This window comes from Morone saxatilis, unplaced genomic scaffold (genome assembly GCF_004916995.1).
Source record: "Morone saxatilis isolate NCDOM2014 unplaced genomic scaffold, NCSU_SB_2.0 Contig22, whole genome shotgun sequence".
Lineage (NCBI taxonomy): Eukaryota > Metazoa > Chordata > Actinopteri > Moronidae > Morone > Morone saxatilis.
The window spans coordinates 24,749,107-24,760,000 of record NW_023339785.1 but is presented as its reverse complement, the minus strand read 5'-3'; the positions used below and the strand labels follow the sequence as shown (position 1 = coordinate 24,760,000).

Sequence of the window (10,894 nt, the reverse complement as noted above, 5' to 3'; positions counted from 1 at the left end):
TTGGCATTTTTGTTTCATAAATAACTTCAAATGATTGATTCCAGTCCATACCAATAATTAAATATAGTTCATTTTGCCACTGAGCAGTGCTAACAGACTCATGGCCAACAAAGAGAAAGGAAACAAAAACACTGAATTAAACATAATTTATTTATTTAGTTTTTATCAGTGTAATATCATTTTAAACTGGACCAATGATTTTGTAACTACCCCGACATTCATTTTAGTTTTTTTCCACCCAAAAACCCTCAAACGCACAACAAGCCACATTTACAACTGTGAATCTCCGAAGTAAAAGCTTAAGAGAAGCACTTGAAGGGGGGATTAGTCCATCTATTGTTCACATATTAGCTCAGGGTTAATGTTACAGCTTAAACACCACTGGCATTAACACAGCTCTTTTTGTTCACACTGCATCCCAAACATCACCAGAAATCATATATTTTTTCCATATTAACTATTGAACATGAGCATGGTTTGGACTGTAAACAGTTCAGTTGCATGTTGCCGTGTGTTAAATCCCTGTGCGGCTGTTTCCCCGTTTTAACACTCTGTGGTGGGATTTCACCATTACTCGTGGATGAATGTGCTTACCGTTGGCTAATCCTCCAAATCATCTGTTAATAACACGCGTCGTCACTAAAGAGGCTTTCCCCGGCTTTAGCTCGCTGGTGGAAAACAAAAGCAGTGTTCTGTTTTTTAGGTCTGTCAGATCATCATGGGTTTTAAGGGCACGATATTTCTCTCATGAAGCTCTGAAGTCAGAGGAGTTACTGACCCAGAACAGTTTCGACAGGAGACAGAGCGCTGTAGGACAAACTCTCTGTCTCGATGAGAGGAAACCCTGCAGTCAGTTTAAGGCTTTCATCTCTCAATTATGGTCCTGTGCTTCTGGAAGCTCAGTTTGTAATGTTGAGGAGGAGAATTCATCCCCTGCTTAGAATTCAGTCATCGTGATCTGTTATTTTAAGTACTTTTTAAAGAATAAACAACAAAATATTCTCTACAGCGTGTCAAATTGGAATATTTGTTGGTTTCTTTTGTTTTTTTCAAATCAAACCCCCTCAAAAAATGAGTCCATTAATCGACTGAAAATTAAAGAGCAGCTGATAATCAGTTATGAGTGGGCTCCTTTTCTTTTTAAGGATTTTAGTAACATGAATGTATTTGTAATTTGATTGTTGGTGTAGACGGTCTGGTACAGAAATAGTTTTGGTCTCTATAGATAATTTTTACAGGGTGAATTTTTGTATCACCCGTTTAAACTATATTAAGGCTTAAAGTTATGCATAATTAAGGGCGTGGCCGCTTTGAGTGACATTTGTGTGCTGTCACAGGCTGTTTTCAGTAACCAGGCTTCAAATTTTAATTTTGGATTAGCACCATTAGAACCGGCGGATTCAGGACTTCCAAGATGGCGACGGCCAGAGCACACGGCACACTGACCACAAAGTTGACCAATCATGACATTATCTACGTAATTTCAATTAATATGCAAATTCTAAAATGATGCTAGTTATTGTCCTGGTGAAGGGCAAACATATAGTGACACATGAAATGGTCACACTGTACATCATTAGCTAACTTCTCCAGTATTCCCCCGTGATGGCACCGACTGCTGGCTTCTTTAGTCAAACAGAGTAGACTAAAAACTATAAATAGCAGAATGTGACCCGCGCTCCACCGTCTCCGCCTCCTATGTCGCGTCTGATCCACCGAGCTGCAGCTGAAGTGCGGTGCAGCCGAGCAGAGGACAATGTACCGGCATGTGGGTTGAAGCGGTGGTTAAAGCGACCAAATGGAGCCTAGAGAGAGAGAGAGAGAGCTGAGGGTTTAAATGAGTCTCCGGCTAGGAGGGAATCACACCACCAAAGCCCATCCAGAAGCATTAAACACTGAATGAGGGATTATAAATAGATCCAGAAGCCTTCCCCGTCCTCCTTCTCTCGCTCATATCATCCTCGCTGTCCTCATCCAAACCGAGAGCAGCACTGGCACTGGGCTGACAGATAAATGTCACCCAGGGGTTCAAAGGTCACTTGGTTAAATGTCTAATGCAGTAACAGCAAATCTGTTCTCTTCATCTGTATCCAGTGTTTTCTTTTTCTTCATCATAGTTGAGAAATTTAGATCGTAATTGGATCTGATTCAATGTCACCCGCCTTTTTTTTTTATGTTAGATAAGATGGATTGATCAACCCTCACTGGTTGTTGATCTAAAGCCCTTATCCTGAATTATATCTATATGTAATATAGCATTTCTAATTTAATGAGCTTCATTTAACACAGAGGTGTAATTTATGTACAAGTATCATGTTAAGGTGATGTGAAATACTTAAAGCAGCTCTAAGGCTATGTTCACACGCTGTAATATTTTATTAAGACAAAGTTAGAAACATTTTCATAAAACCAGAATATTTTTCTAACTCAAAACGTGATTATTTTTCCTTTTAGACAAAAAATAAGACAAATTTTCCAGAAACAAGTTTTTTTTTATTACTTTCCTGAGATTCCTTTTTTGCAGTGCATGCACAAAAATGTGTGAGTGCAGTTCTTCAGGTCATTGGACAATCTAAAGTGAAATGCTCTTAACATGTTGACAATAAACTTGTAAGGTTGTAGATTACAAGATAGAACAGCCATATGTATATTTTAAACCATCAGTCAGAAAAACAAATCACCGTATACATTAGAGGCATGTGAGTGAAACGGTGGCGCCGAATCTCCCAAGGGAGCAATTCACTGTTCTTCCTCTGCTCCTCAGCTTTCTCTAAATGGACTTTATCTTCATCGAAGAGGTGACGTTTAGAAACAGCTGTAAAGGTCCTAAAACTATGTCATGCTATATATATTTGCCTTTTTATTGGATGGAACAGCTCGAGATGGACAGGAAAGAGAGGAGGGGGGGTGACATGCAGCAAAGGTTGGATTTAAACCACTGGCCCCTCCAGCAAGGACTTGGTACAAGGCCTCCCCAGGTCATCTGTTTTAAGTAAAACTGTATTTTGAATTAAATCCAGATGCAGATATTTAAACATGTTCTGATACTAAAATAACAATCGGCTCGTGTGTGTGATCTCTGTGCACTTCCGAAGGTTGTAGTGTCGTTGATCCAGTCATTTTATTGTATCATTTTCCCATCAAAGGCCTGACCCAGAGCTTTAAAAAGTATGTTTGTTGAAACTATAATTATGGATTTTCTTCCAACTGTATTGTTGAAGCTTTAAATGAAGTCAGCTCTCTGTTCTTTGGAAATCAAATCAATGCAGGAGCAGACTGCTGGAGTTGCAGTGTGATGTCCTGAAGAGAGCCTGCTCTCTAAAAGCATCGCTGCACAATGGATCCACACACAAACCTGCATTAAAACCAGCTGGCTTTGTGGTGTTTGTGTCTCAGTGTGTGTGTGTGTGTGTGTGTGTGTGTGTAGGACTGATTGTGGTGCATTCAGGCTACATCAGCAGACACAGCAGCATTAGTCATGTAGCCTGCGAGCAGACTAACCTGAAGTAGTGGTGACGGTTGTCATGGTGACAATCCTATTGTGCTTTCCTTCTTTTTAGTTTATATGTAAAACAGTGCTGTCGCCCTTCCAACACGTCAGTATATTCTAACTCTGTCAGGGTGGACTGATATCAGGGTTCCAGTCTCCAGTGTGACAGCGCTTCAGACTTTTGTTATCTGGATGAAACCTGAGCGAGTGCTGAGCAGGCAGGAGGGTTTCACTTACAGCAGCCTAACAACCTGTCTGCGTGTGGAAGATGACAGACAGGCAGCCCGTCATTAGCTGCTGGATTGATGTTGCAGTGCGCCGTACACGCTGAATGTGGTGACCTGATTATTATGTGTGAGACTTAAAAATATATGATATGATGAAACAGAGAGGACATTGAGTCTCTGGCGGTGGATGAAGGCAGGAACACCTTCTTCCTGACCTCAGCTGTGAGTGTGTGAGCACTATAATCAGATTTGGGGCTTGTACATCGACCAGGAGGGAGTCTGTTAATGGATCACGTAGTAGCTTCCTGCTGGCTGTAATACAATCCAGCCACAGCGGCCTGAAGGAGTCCAGGTCGGACTCTGTCACCAAACTGAAACCATCAATGAAGATGGAGGGAAAGAGAACATTGTAGTGAAGTGAAGAAGATTGTATTTAATAACCAGATTTATTTAGATTTATATTGTCATCTTTCAGTTCTGCATCGTGTTCTGTGCAAAGAAGAAATATTTGTAACAGTTTGGGATGTTTATTGCTTGAATTCTTATTTGAAATGCAGTTAAATTATGAGAATTATTTGGCAGAAAAATGTCTAATTACATACAAAATGTAGGAGAAGATGGAAGATTGAGAGCTTGAAGAGATTGAAGAGGTAAAGGAAAGAAGAGAGCGGATCTTTATTTTGACATGACTTCATCACTTCTCCTCTCAGTCTGATTTTACCAAAGTCTCCATAAGTGGGTCATTTTAAAATAACTGAGGACTAGCTGAGCTCTGGTGACATGTTCGACAGCTGCGAGCGTCTAATAACCTCAGGCTCACGTTCTCTTTTAGCTGTTAATGTTTGTGGTCGGTTTTAGACTGAGACACACTGATCGCTGTCTTCACAGAACATTAGAAAAGAAAGACACATCCTGCCTTTAAAGGGACATTTTCAGCATTGAAAGAGCTTTCTGTTCAAATAGACTCATACACTGATCTAGATAAACATGATCAAAAGTGTGGTTTTATTCTCACTGGAACAAGTAGCCTTTGATTTTTTAATTAATTTTACAAAAATATCTCTACTATTTTGCAATTCTTACTTTCTCCTGCAATTTTTATTTTTAAAACAATGCCTAAAAACTTTACATGCATCACAACTTTTTAGAAAAGCTGCTGGGAATTTTAGGCTGCAGTTACCTTTATATTAAATCATTTATGTCCTTTTGGAATATAGATTCATTCACAATAGACAAATGAATGAACTGGAGGACTAATAATGATAATTTTTTCGGATTTCTTTTATTAAATGAAAAGCAGATGTGTTGCTTTGACAGAAAGTGTGTTTTTTTGTGTTCAGTCTGATATCAATGATCAAACAATCATTCATACAGTCATACAACTGTTGTCCTTTATTACAGGATGTTTTAGGTGTCTTGCTTCTACTCTGCTTAAATGATGCCATTTTACAGATTTATTTTCTTTAAGGAGAATTACAGTTTGTCACAACTGGATTTCAACATCTTATTGCTCAATCCCTAAATAGGTCTGATATGTTGTAATTTATATCAATATTGACTGAGCTAGGGTCATCACAAAACACATTCAGATACTATTACGGATGTTTTTGTTTTTTAATGCACATTAAGTTAAAGCTCTGCATAATGTTTGTACCTGATATATTGGACTGATCCATCATTTGGTAATCAGTTGTTATAGTGATAACATGTAACAGAAAGAATTACTCTGTGCTAATAAGTCAGTATGTGGTGTAACCCTAAAACCTTGTGTTGTGTGTGTGTGTGTGTGTGTGTGTGTGTGTGTTGTGTGTGTGTCTTCCCCCTCAGTGTCCTCAAGATTGGTGATTTGAAAGACGCCCTCCTATATTTATAGTTACATTTCAGTCTGAACTCCTGGTTTGGACTAAAGAAGCCCCCAGCAGCTCCCGCGTCGCCCACATGAAATCGTCCGCCCTCAGGAATACTGGAGTAAGGTCAGGCATAGCTCCACAACATGCATCTTACATGTAGCCACCAAATGTCCCATCATGTGGAGCCGCTCCCCTACCTTACTCAGACTGATTTGGCCTTTCACCTAAGGACACGACATAACGCTAGCGCCTAATCGATTATCCACTACAAATTCTGCCGGTGGAGCGTTCTTGCAGACTCAGCTGGAGATCGGAGAAGTTCGTCGCGAGAATGCAGGAGGCCCTGGCCCAAAGGTCCACACACACACCACACACACACACACACACACACACACACACACACACACACCACACACACACAGACACACCACAACTCAAATAAACCAATACTATGAGATTAGCATTATCAGGGTCCAGCTGGCATTAGCAGGAGAATAGAGTGAAGAGCTGAGTCAGGATGACTCTGCACAGAGACTATTTGACTGCATTATCTCCATCTGCTGCTGCCTTCACAGCAGAAACTTATATCAGAATTTAATTATGTTTACATGTAAACACAACAGGTACATTATATATCTTTTATAAATATATTTGTAATTATATCAATATGAAATGTATAAAAACGTGTGTTCTGTAAACTCTTTCACCATCATGATGCTGTTTCTTAAAGGAGAAGAATATTTTGATTTTGTATAGTTTTAATCACGTTGACCCCTGTGACCTTTGACCTCCAGCTGAACAGCGAGAACAGGAAGTTGAAGTACCTGAGCCTGTCGTCTCGTCCATGTCTGGATGAGCTGCTTCCCAGCATCTCAGACTGCATCGCACTGGAGGCTGAGTCGGACGCAGANNAGTACCAACAACAGGTTAAAGGTACATTACGTAGTGTTATAGTGGTGTAGTACCAACAACAGGTTAAAGGTACATTACGTAGTGTTATAGTGGTGTAGTACCAACAACAGGTGAACTAAGGACCTGTTGGACCTGCCAGAATACCATCATATGTTCTGTGTGTATTTGGGCTCCTCAGACAATAATTCTTAATATTAGCTAGAATCCTGAAATTTTCATACCAGCACATTCTCACCCCCAATGCATTAAATAAAGTGTTGCAGGGATATTTGTGTAGCATCATCCTGGTTCCTTTGACAAAAAGCCATTGAATTTTGGATTAATGCAGAAAATATGCTGTGACCGTTTGGTTGAAGCTTTTGATTGAGACACTTAAACCTAATGGACAGATTTCCATTCACTGTGCTGGAGATAATCACAGTCCAAACGGACCACTTGACCTTACCTGTAGTAAGACCATCCGGACAAAACTTACACTTACACAGCAGAAATATCATGCTGAAGGATGAACATTATATGTTTAGGGCAGTTGCTTTTATTATATACAGCAGATACATAATGAAGGTACGTACAATGTTGTGCGGTATTTAATCAGTTCATATTCAAGAAATAAACGTACTTGACCATTCTGCGCTGTTCATCTCTGTGTTGTCAGAGCTGAGGGAGACGGTGAACAGCTTGTTGGAGGAGAAGAAGAATTTTGTGTGTCAGATTCATGAACAGCAGAGACGGATAGAAGAGCTGACTTCACAGGTGAGAACATATCACAGCACATAAAACCAGTAGAGGAATGTAACTAAGTACATTTATAGTGGAGTAGAATGCAACTTTATTTTACACATTTTTTACTCCAAAAGAAAGTGTAGTTCCAGATGTGTTGATTTTCAATGTTTGTGATACAGCAGTAAAATGTGACATACTCAATAATGCAGCTGTAATAATAATCCAAAAACATCTATATATACATATATATATACATATATGATAGTAAAACACTGACAGGGAACATTTTACTGCACTATGAGTACTTTTATGTACAGTACAGCACATGTATCTGATATTACTTACATATTTTTACTACTAGTTTTTGAATGAAGGACCTTTTATTTGTAATGGAGTATTTTCTTCATATGATACTAGGAGTGAGCTATTATCTGTTTAACCAACTGCATTATCAGACATAAACATAAACCCAAAGTCAGAACAGAATTGAGCTTCAGAGCCTTTTTTGATCACAAGAGTAAGATAACTATTTACAGAAGAACAGTTTGTATATTTACAAGTACTGATACATTATCTATATCAGGTAATTGCTGCCGAGTACTTGCTCAACCCAATATGACACTACATTTATAATTGATTTTTAGCTGATGACTGTTTAAGATGTGCACTGGTGTCTTTTTTTGCTTTCACTCTTTGCAGTCAGACAAAGATCAGGCCGAGATGAAGGAACTCCGTGAAACTGTTGCACAACAAAGCAAAACCATCAAGAGATTCAACCGAGGTGAGCCACACAGAATACCAGTGTCACTTTAAATGTGCTGATGTGTCGCTTTCTTAGTTTATCCTGATGTCTCTCTGTCTCTGTAGTCTCCATGATGGCGGCCCAGGAGTACGATGGGATGAAGGATCAGCTCGACTTGGAGCAGAGCCTGAGAGTCAAAGCCGAGACTTATGCACACGAGGTAAAGAAACGCTTACAGGAACACACTGCTGGACACGGTACAAGAGAGAATGCAGAACTGGTGTTCAGAAGTTTGAAGCTTAAAGCTGCATTAAGACATTTTCTGGCCACTAGGGGGCAGAAAAACGTCAGAACACAGCCACCACAGTTTCACAAGTTTATAAAGTTGTTAGCTAACATAAACAGTTGCCTATTTAGCTTTACTTTGGTCCAACTACTACAACATATTACTATATTATAAAATTATATTAAAACGAATTTAGCGTTGAAAAATATTGAAAACTTAATGCAGATTTTTCTCTATGTATAATTTTTTGGTGGATGGAAATCATATATTTGTTAGTTTTACAGTTTTGTAAATAAAAGAATAACCAAAGAAAGTCTGGATTGTCTTTGCAGCTTTGGTTGGAAGCAGAAATTAAAGGAACATTCAGTCAAAATACGAGTGGTAGAGGTTTTTGTTTAGATCCAGTTTGCTGTCATCCACTCAGCACAGCTTTAACTAATCTTTTCACACATTCATAATCTACGCTCCAGTTTGTCCTCATTTATGAAAATACTGTGCGACTTTACAGCTTCAGCCCTCTGAAGTGATCCTGTCCGATGATATAACTAATTGCTCTCCATGAATTAAAAGCTGTAGAGTGAAGCTGTGGTTAGCCTCAGTGATAAACGCTGACCTGCATTGCTGTGTTGGTAATTGATGTGTGTGTTAATAACCATGTGCCTGATTAATGAAATGTCCTGAATCTGATGTTTACTGACCTGAAAAGTGAAGAGCCTGCAGGATGAAAACAGACTGCGTGTGATGGATAAATTGGGATGATGTGTTGGTAGTAAAAATGTAGAATCTTCATCTTTCTCCCACTCTTTTGTTTTGTTCTGCTCCCTCCTGCAGATGCTTGTGAAGCAGAAGGAGGCCAACAGGCAGAGTATGCTGCTGCTGCAGAATGCTGAGCCCAGCGTTCAGCTTCTGAAGGCTCTGGAGGACATCGCGGCCATCACCAAAACCCTGGAGGAGGAGCGTCTGCAGCATCAGCAGAAGGTAAACCCTGAAAGCTTGTGCAGTTTCAGTTAATTGTCAGGACTTTGATGTTTGTCCTGGCAGAGGTGACGGCGGGTCTGTCATCAGATTTTCATCCACTATTACTAGTACTATGAGAGTTGTGAGAGTAAACTGAAACAGTAAAGTTGGAGCTGGACGGTTACACAATAAGCTGAAACTCACTAGAAAGCTGCGTAAAGCGGAGGGGAGCTGCAGGTTCAGCTGATAATTCTCTGTAAGTTCATCACTATGAGCAACACGGCTCTATCTGCTGTGAAATATTTATACGGCTCTGCATGATTCTGCATTTGTTTCAACAGAGATGTTTGAGCTGACTGTTGTGTTGTGTTTTGTTGTTGGCACACCATTCACTTTCTTTATGACGGGTCCGCAATAATTTTATGGGTTCTTTCCTTGGCCCCTCCTTCCACCACGTTTCATGAAGAATGCGCCAGTATATTTTCTGTAGTCCTGCTGACAGACAAACAAACAGGTAATAAGTTTTAGTTGGATGTGTCTCTGGCACACTAAAGTTATAGTTAAGAGTATTTTTACCACTAACTTTTATCAAATGACTTTTTATGATGTTACCTGAGGTTATATAGGAGTCATGTGACCTACAAGCCTACAGTAAAATTACAAACTGCATTTCTAGAGAGCATAGAGATACTTTTCATCAGGCTTAAAGATTTTAGCAAACAAAAACAAACTCCCCTTGATTGTGTAGCCGTGATGTAAACCATACAGTACATGTGTGTGTGTGTGTGTGTAGGTGGAGAGTCTGGAGGCACAGCTGGAGCAGAGCTGTGTGAAGAAGCAGCTGGAAGCTCTGCAGAGGCAGCTGGAGCTGCTGGAGGTGGAGAAGAAGGAGGTGGAGGGACGACTGGAGGAGTCAGAGAAGAAGAGCGAGGAGCTTGAGAACAGAGGTGGGTGGAGGTGGAGACACACACACACACACACACACAGAGCACAGAATGGAAACAGCAGGTGGAGTTAAGGGGGTCTTCAGTTGGGTGAATTAAGTTAACATCCAGTATAAGTACACAGCATAGCAACAGGCTAGTATCTACGCCTGAAATCAGGGAGGAGGATTTAAACACTTTTCTAGCTGCCATGCTGAACCGCCATGTTTGTACAGTAGCCCAGAACAGACAAACCAAACACTGTTGTTTCCCCTTCGCACTTGGAAAGGGAGGATGAAGCAATCCTTTTAAAAGTTAGATAAAAAGAATCTTATAAATCAAACCTAATGTCTGTGTGTAGAGGAGGGTCACTGGTGTCTTCTTCCTCTGTGGCCTCTCTGACTATTTGTCCAACACAGACCATTGACCCATCTGCTGCAGGAGAGCTGGCAGAATCTCTCCCTGCGTGCAACATGGCATCTGCATGCGTTTCTTTAAATGGGTCACGCAAAGTCAGGGCCAAAACCACCAACTGCCTTCAACCAGAGACCGTTAAAAAAGGACAATAAAAACAGAAGCCTCTTTCACTGGTGTCCGGAGATAGTGTGTTGGGGCAAGAGTCTTCACTCTGGAGGGAAACGTGGAGGCTTGAAAGATTTCCTCCGTCAGATCTCTTCAGAGGAAAAGCATAAAAAACTAAAATGAGATAACATGACACAGCAGTATTAAACAGCAGCAGCAGCAGCAGTAGTAATAGTAGTAGTATTAGTAATAGTAGTAGTAG

The 10,894-nt window shown here is 40.2% G+C and overlaps 1 protein-coding gene across 1 annotated transcript in view; it reads left to right on the top strand.

Annotated features, from left to right (window-relative positions):
* The window catches only part of LOC118333392 (shootin-1-like), a 27,223-nt gene that overhangs the window by 14,475 nt on the left and 1,854 nt on the right, over positions 1 to 10,894 (top strand). Inside the window, exons 4-11 of the mRNA XM_035669000.1 lie at positions 3,879 to 3,939; positions 6,362 to 6,493; positions 6,530 to 6,548; positions 7,135 to 7,232; positions 7,902 to 7,983; positions 8,070 to 8,164; positions 9,062 to 9,208; positions 9,981 to 10,134. Of these exons, the coding sequence (XP_035524893.1) occupies positions 3,879 to 3,939; positions 6,362 to 6,493; positions 6,530 to 6,548; positions 7,135 to 7,232; positions 7,902 to 7,983; positions 8,070 to 8,164; positions 9,062 to 9,208; positions 9,981 to 10,134 (788 nt within the window). The remainder of the gene's footprint in view (positions 1 to 3,878; positions 3,940 to 6,361; positions 6,494 to 6,529; positions 6,549 to 7,134; positions 7,233 to 7,901; positions 7,984 to 8,069; positions 8,165 to 9,061; positions 9,209 to 9,980; positions 10,135 to 10,894) is intronic.